At 47.6% G+C, this 14,671-nt stretch overlaps 1 protein-coding gene across 2 annotated transcripts in view; it reads left to right on the forward strand.

Moving 5' to 3' along the window:
* SNX1 (sorting nexin 1) overlaps window positions 1-14,671 on the forward strand; it is a 40,372-nt gene that overhangs the window by 17,689 nt on the left and 8,012 nt on the right. For both annotated transcript variants that reach the window (XM_007056443.4, XM_037910346.2), the window contains exons 2-8: window positions 845-947; window positions 2,175-2,311; window positions 4,145-4,211; window positions 5,399-5,442; window positions 10,733-10,874; window positions 11,645-11,723; window positions 12,956-13,031. In XM_007056443.4, the coding sequence (XP_007056505.2) occupies window positions 845-947; window positions 2,175-2,311; window positions 4,145-4,211; window positions 5,399-5,442; window positions 10,733-10,874; window positions 11,645-11,723; window positions 12,956-13,031 (648 nt within the window). The remainder of the gene's footprint in view (window positions 1-844; window positions 948-2,174; window positions 2,312-4,144; window positions 4,212-5,398; window positions 5,443-10,732; window positions 10,875-11,644; window positions 11,724-12,955; window positions 13,032-14,671) is intronic.

Below are 14,671 nucleotides of genomic sequence, written 5' to 3' on the forward strand. Positions count from 1 at the left end.
TGTTATCAACAGTGCTGCTGTTACAGCAGGCAGTGTCTCGTAATGGCAGGGGGGTGGTCTCTGTACATACCTGTCCTTGCTGGTCAGGAAAACCTACTAGAATCTTACTTGCTGCAACTATTTTCAACACCTAATACTGCTGCTGTTGCAGCTATAGTGCAGAGAGGGTCTAAAAACCCACTTGTGCCAGGAGTGCAGAGGCTCTGAGCAAATGTAATCTCCCTCTGCAACTCTTCCTAACAGAGCAAGAACGAAATCCAGTGACACAACTTCTAAATCGAATGCTCATAAGGTAGAGGTGCTGGAAGTACCTGGAGTTGCTAAGCTTGGCTGTATTGATTGCCCATGCTGTTCCTTGCACAGATCCTTTTCCTCCATTACTTTGAGTTCTTCCTTGCAGGCTTTAATGCACTTCTGCCATCCCATTTCTAAATCCAGTTAGCAGTAAGGTGACCAAGCATGACCATGTGGCAGGAGCAGCAGAGTGACAGCTGTGTGAAATCAAACTACATCTTCTGGGCTGAATGGTGTGGTTGGGGCCAGCCTTAGGGAAAATGGTATCCTGGGCAAACTTTTGTATTTTGGAGCTCCAGTCCCCACTGCCTCCCATGGCTCTCCACCTCCATTGCACTGAGCTCTTTCTGTAGCCTTGCACTCCAGGCCCGTCCCATTCCTTGCCTCTTGACCATGGCACCTAGGTCAGTCACCCACCTGTAAGGCCAGCCCTGGTTGGGGTATGGGAGAGGGAGGTTTGGCTGGGAACTGGAACACTCCTCTTATTGGCAGGTATAAGTGATCTCTGTGCAACTCGTGATGTTCATACTGACTGCCACTCTGCTTTCAGAGCAAGCCCCAGTCACCCAAGAGGGAGTCTCCTCTCCCAGTGAATAGCAGCTCTAAAGAAAACGGGGTTCGTGTGGAACAGGATGATCAGGACCTATTTGCGGGTAAGCTTCCCTGCGCTCTGTGCAAAGCACAACTCAAGCTTTTTCCAAGTAGGGTGAGAGGTGACTGCAGCCCCACTAGATAAGAGCTAAAAGCTGCAGGAGGTTTGTCATTACTTAATTATGTTTAAATACCCAGTGGAGGAGGGGATCTGGTAAGGGTGGCACCTGCCCCTTCCGTGCATCTGCTTATGTTCCTTTGAAAATGGAAACAGTAACAAGCTCTCCTGGCCTCTCTGGGAAAGCTGGGTACGGGTTTCCTTAGCACTGCCTTAAAGGGGCAGCTCTAAATTGTAGTGGGAAAACTACTTGCCTGTGGCAACTGCCTGGAGAAGCCTAAACACCAAACTCTAAAGAATGTAAGCGTTGTGAGCTGCTGCAGTGTCCTTCTGGAGTGTGCAGGCAGAGCAAGTAGCATCTGGAGCTTAGGGTTCCCAACCAGCTGTGGAGGGAAAGTAACACACGGGTCATTTTAAACTGTTGCTGTTCAGAATCCTGTGACTGTCAGTGGCATGGACAGTACAGCTACTTGTAGACTTCCCAAGCAGTCCCAATGGCACTAGAGCTGCTCACTGGGGAGGAGAAGCCAAAAGTGACAGAGGTCCTCAGCTCCTTGCAGCAGCCAGGAGGCTGGAAAGATTGCATGAAGCACTTCCACTCTCCAGTGGCCAGCATAAGGGCTCCAGACTTGGCAGAAGAGTGCACCAAAGCAGTCTCCATGGAGAGCATCCTGGTAGGGATCTCAGAACTATTGCTCTACGAGTAGCAGGGAATAAACTCCCACCAGGGAGGGTGCCAGGAGCAGGTGCCATTCAAGAATCTATTCTACCATTCCAGCTGCCCTTGCTGTTCCCCTCTATGTACAGCCAAGCAGAGGGGAGTATGGCCTAGCATAAGGTAAGAACTGGTGCCCTGGCCAGTATGAGCAGAAAAGAGCCGATCACTGGGCCGATGGCTTGGTCACTCTCTCTCTAAAAAGTGAGGGGGGGATTAAAAACTCCATAAGGTGATAGCACTACTGGAAGCCAAAGCCAAGCCCTGGGCATATAGGCGTTCAGGGGAAACTTCCTCCGAGAGGCGAACACTGTCAAATACCTACATGTGTAAAGTCTTGAGACTGGGGAGTATAATACTGCCTGGAACAAGAGCTCTACTAGTTTCTCTGGAACCAGGTGACTCAGATTAGAAAAGCTACAGACTCCTTTGGTGGTGACCCTTGTGCCTTTGCAGATGCCACGGTGGAGCTATCTCTGGACAGTACCCAAAACGACCAGAAGAAGGAACCTGCCAAAGTGTCCAGCCCTGCCCCTCCTCTAGAAGTAGCAGCAAGTTCCTCTTCCAAACACCAGCCAAAGAGCTACGAGGAGGTGAGAATTACTACTTCCATGCTGGTTGCCTTCTGTCCAGTTCACCTCTGCCAGTCTGGGACTGGCGTCAGAAGGTAGTGGTCTGCATGTGATCGAAGGGTAAAATGTCAGGGGCACTCCCCCAAAGCTGGTTAACTTGAAGGGGGATCAGATTCCCTTGAACTTAATTATCCTCTCCCTGTGAGATGGCAACGCCTGCTGGCTGAGAGCAGGACACTGCTGAAAGCTTCCGCAAGGATGGAGTGTCACTCACTTTGTCACTCACTTCAGGGACAAAGGTCAGCCTGAGTGAGTGACCAAGTTGTTGCTCATTGTGGACGTGCAGTGCTGCTGTCAGATGACCACTTCCAATGCTGCAATACTGGCTCAATACAAAGTTGCTTGTAATGGTGTCATAGATTTCACTACCATCCCTTCGTGGGGCACCTCCACAGGTGTCAGGCCTCGGGCCTTTACCTCTTCTGGGATGCAACTCTGCAATTTGTGTACTCTGCTAGGGACCTGGGTTACAGCCCCTGGTACAACTGTGATTGATTCAGCTGGGCTAGGACCTGCCTGAGTTCCTCTTTGCAAGCCTGTGTCTGCATATATTTGCAGACAGACAAACCACTTCTCAAAACAAAGCATGACTTGATTTGCCACAACGGTTATACAGTGCTTAGAGGTGACTTTAAAGTAACAGACCTGCATGCATATTTCCAGGGCAGATAGTATAATTGCTTGTTTCCATTACCTATTTGCCTTCCCATCCAGAAGGGTGAGCAGCTTTTCTTTATTGTAAAAGTCTGTCTCCCTGCAAGCCAGCTTTAACATAGTCTCCTTATGTCTGTAGTATGCAGGCTGGGCTCTCTGATCCTGTCTTAGCAGCGAGGGTATGATTATAAATAAAGGCCAAATGAAGTACCTCTGTAGTGCTGTGTGGGAGAAGAGACTCTAATTTGGACAGAGGACCCATTTTCCTCTAGAGGTGTTGCTTTGTTCAACGCCTCCTATTTCTCCCCGCACACACCTGCCCAACCGTGGACTGATCTCTCTGGCAGGATGATGGGTGCAGTAGCAGGGTCTCTAGTGGGAGAGTCCTTTAGCCTGGAGAAGGGGTCTCTGAATCTCAAGTGCCACTTCAGTGTTATCATCTTTTCCTAAAGCGGTGCAGTACAGCTGGAGATGCTGCTCACTGAACCAGTCAGTTGCCTCCTTTCACGTTTTAGACTGAAGCGTACTGAGGACTAGTTTTGCAGCCTTGCTCCATCCAGCCACTTGTGTGCTGCTCCTGTGACCTTAAGAGGTTATGGGGGTTTAAGATTCCTATGGGACAATCCACAGGTGGCATACCTGGTGTAGTTGGCTCTGTTCCATCCTCTATCCCAGCCTGTGTGGTAGGGGATATGGTGGAAGTGCCACTCCAATATAGTTATCCTAGGCTGCCATACTGGTTCTTGGGGGTGCCCTACACAGCCAGGTGCAATGTAATACAGCCTTGAGGCTACTCTGTCACACTTTCCCACAAGGTCAGAAGAATGAAATGGTGTCAAAACTGCCTTTGGTTCCTGGATCTCACGCTGGGCACAATTTGGGTGGATCAGAGGAGTGGGATGAACTGTAGTAAACTGCATTTGATGTGGCTTTGCGTTTCTGGGAACAGTCTGCAGGTCCAGCACTAAGCTTCTATCTGTGCTGTTAGACAACAGCTCAGCTTTGCCCTGGGGAACTTGTAATCTAAACACCAGATAAGCATGTCTGAATATTTAATGATTTGGCATGGTTTGAGGCAGGCTGAAACCTTGATCTGGGATTGTACTGACTTGCTATATGTACTCTCCTCTTCCTAAACAGCTGGAGGAAGAGGAACAGGAGGACAAGTTTGAGCTGACTGTGGGAGTAAGTGACCCAGAAAAAATCGGTGAGTCTATGCACAATGTATAGTGTGCATGGAGGTAAGATGGAGTCTAGAAGTGGAGCTTAGCAGGATGTAGTGCAGCCAGTCCACTATCTTCCCTCCTGAATACACCACCAAGTCCCACTCCTATCCGTTCCCAAAATGTCAATCTCTTTGGTTTGCTTTCTTTCTGGTGGCTGGTTCTGGAGACTCCTCTGTACCTACCAACTTGAGCTTTTAGTAAATGCATTGCACTCAATGGCTGATAGCCTGACTTAGCAGCATATCTTCTAGCTTTATTGTAAAGAGGATGCCTGCCTGCCTATCCATGGATGGCTATTCAGATAGGAGCTCTCCATTAGAGAGACTGGTAGTTCAGGGCATATAAGGACTAAAACACCAGTGATGGCAGAGTCTGTAGGACCCACGCTGCACCCAAAGGATGTTTCTGAGAACCAGCATCAAGGCTGACAGCACCCTGATCTTGGACAGCACAGTGGCCTCCTGCATTGGTGGGTGGTTTTTGGTGAAATCAGTAGCTCAGGTATCCACTAAACTGGCTAGGTCAGGAGTCTGGACACAGATCTTGACCCATTCACCAGTCAAAGTCATCTCTAAAGCAATTACTGCTATAAGAAGGAAGGGTGTGGAAGTGTTTCCCTGCAGCTGGAGCACTGTAGATAGCCGCTTAGTTTCACTAGAAGAAAGTGAAGTGTCTGCTTTGGTTTAATACTCTGGCTATGATGGAATCTCTGAAAAGGCAGATCACATGTAGCTAAGGGGTAGGTTAGCAACTAGCTTCCTTCTAAATAGGTTGCCTCCTGTTCCATACAGCCACTGAATTGTTCACGCTTAAACAGATGTGTGGAACTAGCCCAAATGCTGGCAGGGCAACAAATGATTAATTGTCAGTGTGTCCAGCTCTCTTCTCTAGGAAATACAAAGAGGGCTCTGCAGCATCAAGCAGCCAGATCTGTTAACTGGCAGGAATCCAGCAGCTCCTATAATGTAAGCTGCAGCATGCCTTTGGGCACATACTGTCAATGGGCTAAATGAGCCCACGAGCTGTGCAGAAGTTCTAAATGCAGCAGGTTGGAACACCATCCCCTGCTTCAGAAAGGGACTAGTGTATATATACCAAGCATCGGTAGGAAATAAATTGTAAATTGTCTGTATGGAGAACTAATCTTGCTTTCTTGACTTTTCTGTAGGGGATGGCATGAATGCATACGTAGCCTACAAAGTCTCAACACAGGTACGTGTACGTCTAATAAGGGAAGAAGCCCCTTTCCTCCACTGGGATTTTACGAACCCTTTCTTCACTCTGCAATTGCTGAGATAAGTGTAAGGCAGTTAAGGTAGAATCTAGGGCTATTTCCCTACAAAATGTGAAGTCTTCAGCAATCTCCTTCATAGGTCAGACTTCTGCTTTGCATGTTGTCCCCAAACTGCTGTAGCTCCTTCTGTAACCCCTTAGTAGCCTGGCAAAACAATGATGTACTGAAGACCTAAATCCTAACTGGCTCAGTTTTTGCAAGCTCTCTAGGGCTAACTCCTTATTCCCTTTTTGCACAATGAAGGATCAGTCTAGCTACTGTTTGTTCTCCGCTATAAAGCTGCACAATGTGTCTCTCTCCAGTGAAATCTCTCCTGACGTAAGACTGTCAGACACCAGCTCCATGCAGGATAATAAGGGGGCTTTACTGTTACTTGGCAGAAAGCCAGTTCCAAGAGCCTGTTGGGAATGAGTTCTGTACACAAACCCCGTCTAAATATTCTCTCCTTTTTTAAAGAGGCTCTGAAACCCAAGCTAGGCATATTTAAAACCCCTCTTTTCTCTTCTCCCCTCCCCCCCAAACCCTCCCAGCCCTGCCAGCAACCTGTACCATCCCCATGTGTAGAAAGAATAGTAAATGTGGCAGGCAACCAGCTTGGCTTAACAGTAGAAATCCTTGGTGATCTTAAACACACACACAAAAAAAGCTTACGAGAAGTGGAAGATTGGACAAATGACCAGGGAGGAGTATAAAAATATTGTTCAGGTATGCAGGAGTGAAATCAGGAAGGCCAAATAACACTTGGAGTTGCAGCTAGCAAGGGATGTTAAGAGTAACAAGAAGGGTTTCTACAGGTATGTTAGCAACAAGAAGGTCTGGGAAAGTGTGGGCCCCTTACTGAATGAGGAAGGCAAGCTAGTGACAGAGGATGTGGAAAAAGCTAATGTACTCAATGCTTTTTTTTTTTGCCTCTGTCTTCGCGAACGAGGTCAGCTCCCAGACTGCTGCGCTGGGCAGCACAGTATGGGGAGGAGGTGATCCGCCCTCTGAGGAGAAAAGTGGTTCAAGACTATTTAGAAAAGCTGGACGAGCACAAGTCCCTGGGGCTGGATGCGCTGCATCTGAGGATGCCAAAGGAGTTGGCAGATGTGATTGCAAAGCCATTGGCCAATATCTTTGAAAACTCATGGCAATCAGGGGAGGTCCCAGATGACTGGAAAAAAGGCTAATGTAGTGCCCATCTTTAAAAAAGGAAGGAGGACGATCCGGGAAACTCTAGGCCAGTGAGACTCAACTCAGTCCCTGGAAAAATCATGGAGCAGGTGCTCAAGGAATCAATTTTGAAGCACTTAGAGGAGAGGAAAGTCATCAGGAACAGTCAGCATGGATTCACCAAGGGCAAGTCATGCCTAATTGCCTTCTGTGATGAGAACTGGTCCTGGATGAGGGGAAAGCAATGGATGTGGTGTTCCTTGACTTTAGCAAAGTTTTTGCTACCGTCTCCCACAGTATTCTTGCCAGCAAGTTAAAGAAGTATGGGCTTGATGAATGGATTATAAGGTGGATAGAAAGTTGGCTAGATCGTCAGGCTCAACAGGTAGTGATCAATGGCTCCATGTCTAGTTGGCAGCCATTATCAAGTGGAGTGCCCCAAGGGTCGGTCCTGGGGACAGTTTTGTTCAATATCTTCATTAATGATCTGGAGGTCGTCGTGGATTGCACCCTCAGCAAGTTTGCAGATGACTCTAAACTAGGAGGAGTGGTAGATATGCTGGAGGGTAGGGATAGGCTACAGAGAGACCTTGACAAATTAGAGGATTGGGCCAAAAGAAATCTGAGGTTCAACAAGGACAAGTGCAGAGTCCTGCACTTAGGATGGAAGAATCCCAAGCATTGCTACAGACTAGGGACCAAGTGGCTAGGCAGCAGTTCTGCATAAAGACCTAGGGGTTTCAGTGGACTAGAACCTGGATGAGTCAACAGTGTGCCCTTGTTGACAAGAAGGCAAATGGCATTTTGGGCTGTATAAGTAGGAGCATTGCCAGCGGATGGAGGGACGTGATTACTCCCCCTCTATTCAGCATTGGTGAGGCCTCATCTGGAGTACTGTGTCCAGTTTTGGGCCCCACACTACAAGAAGGATGTAGAAAATTGGAAAGAACCCAGCAGACGGCAACAAAAATGATTAGGGGGCTGGAGCACATGACTTATGAGGAGAGGCTGAGGGAACTGGGTTTATTTAATCTGCAGAAGAGAATGGGGGGGGGCGGGGATTTGATAGCTGCTTTCAACTACCTGAAAGGGGGTTTCAAAGAGGATGGATTTAGACTGTTCTCAGTGGTAGCAGATGACAAAACAAGGAGTAATGGTCTCAAGTTGCAGTGGGGTAGGTTTAGGTTGGATGCTAGGAAAAACTTTTTCACTAGGAGGGTGGTGAAGCACTGGAATGGGTTACCTAGGGAGGTGGTGCAATCTCCTTCCTTAAAGGTTTTTAAGGTCAGGCTTAACAAAGCCCTGGCTGGGATGATTTAGTTGGGGATTGGACCTGCTTCGAGCAGGGGGTTGGACTAGATGACCTCCTGAGGTCCCTTCCAACCCTGACATTCTATGATAAACTAATAGGAGTTGCACTTGGCCTGTACAGGGATAGAAGCTCTTTGTGGGGGGGGAAAGAATGCTGCCAGGAATGGTGTTTGTGGCACAGTAGGTGGCTTTCCCTCAGTCAGCCATGACCCAATGGCTCAGTTTGTTACGAGGGAACCTTACAGGCTGATATAAGGAACTCAGTCTCTGCTCACTTGACACTGAAGAGCCACTGCCCTTTCCCTGTTCCTGTAAAGGCATGAAGAGTACTAGCAACTCCAGGTTAGTTAACTCTACACCACTGTGGGGCTGCTGACTGCTTTGCAGAAATGAATGAGTCCCTGCCCCAAAGTTCACTACCTGATATCCCTCATGAGAAGTGACTGTCCTAAACAAGTCCTGGGGGAATAGGGGAGCAGCAATTAATAGTGTATTGGCTTGGACACGTCTTCCTGCTTCCCCTTTTGTGGTTTAAAAACTGGAAGAATGATTTAAAACAGGCCAGCTATGCACTGGTTATATCTCAATGGCTTCAAGCAGGCTATTGCCCAAGCTTGCCATCCCAGCTGAATTACTGTCACCTCTGTCAATTACTACTTTCTCCACATAGCTATCCTAGCCAAGCCTTAAGGCGTGAGCTATATATAATGACATCTGTTTTTGAGGAATGGCATGACTATACCTTTCTGCAATTCTGTGTCAGAGATCTGTGACCATGGGCAGACTACAGTCTTGTTACACTGAAATAACTGTCCTCTTGCTGACCCGGGGGGGAGGAGACATGACAACTTCCTGTCCTGAGTGCAGTGCCTCTTCCCAAACCAAACACACCCACTTCTTGTCTGTATAGCCAAGGCTAGTGAAATACGTCACAAATCGTAAATACTTTGGTGACATTTGCATCTTCCCCATCTGTCGGGGATTTTATGCTCTGGTAGCACTAGTAACTTGCTGTTGCTCAGTTAACTACCTAAAAGCTGCTGTTATGTGGTACCTTCTCTTTAAATAGCATGAGTTCACTGGGAGTGAAGGTGAGTCTGAAGATTGTAATTGGTGAACAGTAATACTCAGTAGTGTCCAGAGAGCCCATAATTGTAGAGCCAGTCCTTACTCCAAGGAGCTGTCAGTTGAAGACAAGCTGCACGTGTGATGGCAGCCATCTTGCATGGCACCAGAAATCTCATGCTACAAACCTGAATCTCTACAGCGTGAGCTGCAGAGCCAGGCTTTCAAACTGAGATGCTCATCTTCTGGGTTTGGCACAGAGGGGGCACACGTGTTGACCAGTATTCTCATACTGTGTGTGTGTGATCAAGACAATAGATATGATTACTGTATCTGTTACTCTAACACAGGGGTGGGCAAACTTTTAGGGCCAAGGGCCACATCGGGGTGGAGAAACTGTATGCAGGGCAGGGAGTTGGGGTGCAGGGTGTGGGAGGGGGTGTGGGGTGCAGGAGGGGGCTCAGGGCAGGCTCCCTGCCTGCCTGCCCTGGCCCCGCACTGCCCGGAAAGTGGCTGGAGCCATGTCCTTGCGCAGGCCGGGGGGGGAGGGGTGGCACAGAGCTCTGAGCGCTCCCCTTGCCATGCCTCCAGGTACCTCCCCCAAAGCTCCTATTGGCTGCAGTTCCTCGTTCCTGGCCAATGGGAGCTGCAGGGGGTGGTGCCTGGAGGCAAGGGCAATGCATGGAGCCCTCTGCCCCATCCCCAGGCTGCAGGGATGTGGTGCTGGTAGCTTCTGAGAGCTGCAGGGGGGGGCAATCCCATGGGTCAGATCCAAAGCCCTGAGGGGCCGGATCCGGCCCGCAGGCTGTAGTTTGCACAGCCCTGCTCTAACACCACTTCTGCTGCCTGCCCTGCAGGCAGGGCTGTCCCTTGGGGGGGGTGCAGGGCTGGGGGTAGAAGTGATGGATTCATCTCTTCCAGGACCGACCACACTAGCCCATGGGGCTCCCCCAAAATGTGGAGTCTGAAGCAGTTGCCCTACACAGCTCTGCCCACAGGCTTACAATTCCATCTTTTCAGCTGCTGATGCTTAACACTGAAAGGCTGTCTTACTATAGAAAAGAACTTGGCAAGTCAACAGTCGCTCTAACAAGAATTTTTGCTCAAAGCCATTCACTCTTCCTTGTACATGACTGACTGAGGGATGACAGCAACACAACTCTCAAGCCCTCCATGTGTGCATCCCAACAGCTTGGTCTTATTATTTCCATCTTCCCATGTGTTATTTGTCAAGCTTTGTAAGCTCTCTGAAGAAATATGGAGCAAATTTCTGAGGTGCTATAAATGACTCTAAAGGTTAACAGGAGTTCACTAGCAAAACTGTTGTGCCATGAGACTTAACACAACTACAGAGCTATCCTGTCCTCAGATGGTCTTAACACTGCTATTTAGAGGATAAGTGACTCTTCAGTAACAGTTTCTTTTCAGTCTTGCTTGAGTAAAGAGGCTCAAGCTTGCCAAAATGAGCTAATGTAGATTGTGTTTAAGTCTCGGTGGGTGGGGAATGCTGAAGGATAGGAGAGGCCACTCTTGGCTCTTGTAGGAGGGAAACTGTCCTTTCCTGGCTAAGATGCTCAGTGAGGAAGGGTGAAATGTTAGCTGAACATCCTGTAAAGGAGTTCTTGGCTAGATCAGCTGTACTGTATTTAGTCTTGTTTGACTCTTGTCTTTCTCCTGCAGACCAGTTTGCCAATGTTCAGGAGCAAGCAGTTCTCTGTGAAAAGGAGATTCAGTGACTTCTTGGGTCTGTATGAGAAGCTATCGGAGAAGCACTCTCAGAATGGATTCGTAGTCCCACCACCTCCAGAAAAGAGCTTAATAGGTGAGGGTGATGTCCAGAAACTCTGCCAGACAATGCAATTAATTCTAAACCTGAGGTGAGCTGTTAGCTTTCCATGAATATGCACTAGTGCATTGGGTTTACTGGCAGGCATGTTCTCTCAAACTGCAAAACAGAGACAAATCCTGCAGAATATTAGTGGGAAAACAAATCTTGCGTTTGTAAGAGCATCTGCCACAGAATCTGGATTCTGAGTAATGATCATCTGACTTAAGAGGCAGTCAGAACGGTCTCTGGTCAAGTGCTCAACCTTCAAATGTAAACTCTTAATAATCTGTCAGTAGCTTTGGAGAAGCTATTAATAAATAACTTCTGACAAACCTAAAATTTTCTCTTGGAGCAACTTGTGAACCGCATGGCAAACATTTGAATAAATAGCCTGATTATTCACATTGCTGTAGTTTTCTGTACACAGAGTTGGTCATGTGTACCACATAACGTACACTTAGAACATCGTCACTGACTTGCTTTTCTCTTCAGGATCCAGCTCGGTTACCCCTCTCTCAAACCCTGCACAGGCTTGTTCCATCTCATTCCATGCATGTGGCTTTTCTCCTTGTATCTGCTTATCTGGCAGCATCCCCTCGTCCCTTCCCAGCCTTACTGCTGGTACAGGATCCTCTTGCTGCCTCAGAGGAAAGATGTTTCTGATCAATCTGCCATATTTGTTACCTTTCCCTGAAGCATCTGTGTCTGTCTGAAAGTACCTAGTGCTTTTCAAATAAAGTAGTGTCTCCTGTCTGCCATTCCAGGAATGACCAAAGTGAAAGTTGGGAAAGAAGACTCCTCCTCTGCGGAGTTCCTAGAGAAGAGACGGGCTGCTCTGGAAAGGTATGGGCCATTGCCTCTGAGACGCTGTCCTTGGGACAGCCTGCCTCTTCAGTGTAGCTACCCCCAATACAAGCAAAGAGATTCAGAGGGGAAGCTTTCAAGGAAGGGTCAGTGAGACGTCTCCTGAGTATGGACACAGGCTTGCAAAGCTCACTGACCTAAATGGGAATCAGCTCAAACCCCCATCTGGGTTTTTAATACATTGTGAGATGACTACAGCAAGATGAGACCCCATCACTTCAGCCAACTGTGTTCACCTCGGTTACAGGCGATCCTGTATAGTACAGACAGGTTCTAGACATCAAAGGGCACTAGTTCCAATGTAGGTTACAAAATTTGTTTAAAAACAGAAATGGCTCTCCTCTAAAACCAAACGTAAAGTAGTAAATGAATGCCCAGGAGGCTTATAAACTGAGCAGGATTGGGGTAGGGAACAATTCATTATGGAATTGTTAATCTTCCTTGGTAGATGGCAGTGAAACTGGGGTGTTCGGCCTTGTCTGGATGGAGGGTTAGTGTGCAGCAAGCTGGGCTGTAAATGTACAGCCCACTGCATGACCCTGCTACTATGCATTTAAAAACTCCCTAGTGCACTTTGAGCTACTCCCATTTAAAATGTTACCTGAGGAGATAGTCGTGTGCAGTAGCAGGGTCCACGAGGCCAGCTAGTGCACCGCATGCTAGGCTGCTATAGATGTATGCACTGTTTGCCATGCACTAACTCGGTCTAGACAAACCCTTAATCTTGCCAAAGGAGGCCTCTGATCTTAGTCACATGCAGACTGACTCCTAGCGTTCAGAACTGTGGTGCAGCTCAATCTTCCAAAGTTCAGGAATATCAGGAACACAATGGATTCTTTGAATCCTTGAGTCAAGATTGGTCTCTCTAAATCTACTAGAGCTCTACCACAATTTATGGGCTAGAGTCAGGAATTATTTGGTGAAATTCTGTGAGCTGTGACACGAGTCAAGACTAGATTGTAATGGTCCCTTCTGTATGTAATCTGTAAGGAACAGATCTCTGGGTGGGAACAGCTTGTTAGCCTACAGTTGGCTTGCTGGTCCTGTCTTGGTGGCTAAATTGCACTTTACCAGTTCTGTTATAACATGCTGTACTGATTCCATGCAGACTTCACTTGAGGCTTTTTATAACTGCTAGTAATGATAGAGGTAAAGGAGGAAAGTCTGGATAGACCAAATGACTTGTTTACTAATGCATTTTCACTCTATAGGTACCTTCGGAGAATAGTCAACCATCCAACCATGCTGCAGGACCCTGATGTCAGGGAGTTCTTAGAAAAAGAAGAGGTTCGTATAGGGCTTGGCTACACCTGCAGATGTAGAGCGCTTCGGGTTAAACCGGCCTTCGTACAGCACAGTAGGGAAAGCGCTGCGGTCTGTCCCCACTGACAGCTGAAAGTGCACTGGCGTGGCCACATTTTCAGCACTTGCAGTAGCATTGGGAGCGGTGCATTATGGGCAGCTATCCCAGCATTCATGTGGCTGCAACATGCTTTTCAAATGGAGGGGGATGGGGTGGAGTGTGTTGTGTGTATGTGGTGTGAGAGTGAGTGGGGTTTTGGGGTGTTGAGTGTCAGCATGCTGTCTTGTAAGTACAGAACCCCCCTGCCTCCCCCACCTCTCTCACTCAAAGCAAATATTAGCTGTTTGTTTTTTTTTCTCTGAGCTGATAAGCAGCTGGCACTTTGAAACGGAGCTTTGAAAGGGCTACTTCTGCATTCCTGCCGGAGTTTACAACAAAGACAAGAGGCAGCTTCAGTTAATGGGATTATGGGATGTTTCTGGAGGGCAATCAGAGCACTGTAACCTAACTCCTGGTTCACACTGACACTGTAAGTCTCACCCAATACGCAGCAAACCTTATCCCTCTCAGGGAGGTGGAGTACCAGCAGCACTCTAACCACGGAGTTATGTGCCTTGCCAGTGTGGACGGGGAGTGAGTTAGAGCCCTCTGGGCAGCTTTATTGCGGTATAATGTGAAAGTGTAGCCAAGGCCATAGAGAATGCATAAATACAGCTGCAAGTGTTCTGGAAGTGTATTGAGGTTGTCTACCTACATGTCTTAAGAGGATTCAAATGAAACTACACACTTCAGGAATTAGTTAGTAACTTTCACTGTTAGGGTGTAACATTCTACATCTTTCACTTGAGTGTCAAAGCTATCTACACTTTTGCCTTTTCACTTATTTTGCACAGATTATAAGAGGTCTTCTCAACACATAGTAATTACAAGAATCAAATTCTTTCAACTTCTACAAAAACAAAGTGGGGATAAATGCCTAATCATGTGGTGAAATCACACATCTAGGACTTAAGAGACCAGACACCTGTGTCTTGCTGCCACTGACTGACCTTGAGCAAGTCATTCAGAGGCTGATCTCTGAATGCGCTCCAGAGACCTTAAGGTGGCTAGTTTCGAGTTACTGGGAAAAGGGGATGCTTTCATAAGATGGTAGGGTAGTCCTTGGTCTTTGAAAACATGCAGGCATGAGATCCAAGCTGTCCAGGTGCTTGAGCTGCAGCTGGCTGCCCAGTGTTGGCCAAAGTCAAATCAACAGACTCACTAGTCTCAAACTATGAAATGCCCAAAAGAAATCAGGTGGATGGGGGACTGTGACTCACTCTGCTTTACTGCACTGTCTCTTGGATCATAAGTCTTAAAGTTCTTTTCTAGTTAAAGTGACTCAGTGTTACTCTGGGGCTCCACACTTATTCCTGTATCATGTGCTCAATTCACAGCTAAACTTCTGTGCCATCCCAGCAAACTTGCCCTGGTATTTGATTCAAGCTGTGTTCGCTTCTTGTCAGATCAAGTGATTGACACTCTCACTTTATAAAGGAGGGTGCACAAGTGTAACCAACTGATATAGTAAATGATGCATGAGCAATAAAATCTGGCTCCATATTAACCGTTTTGGTGCTGTAGG

The sequence above is a fragment of the Chelonia mydas genome, chromosome 10 (assembly GCF_015237465.2).
Source record: "Chelonia mydas isolate rCheMyd1 chromosome 10, rCheMyd1.pri.v2, whole genome shotgun sequence".
NCBI classification, from domain to species: domain Eukaryota; kingdom Metazoa; phylum Chordata; order Testudines; family Cheloniidae; genus Chelonia; species Chelonia mydas.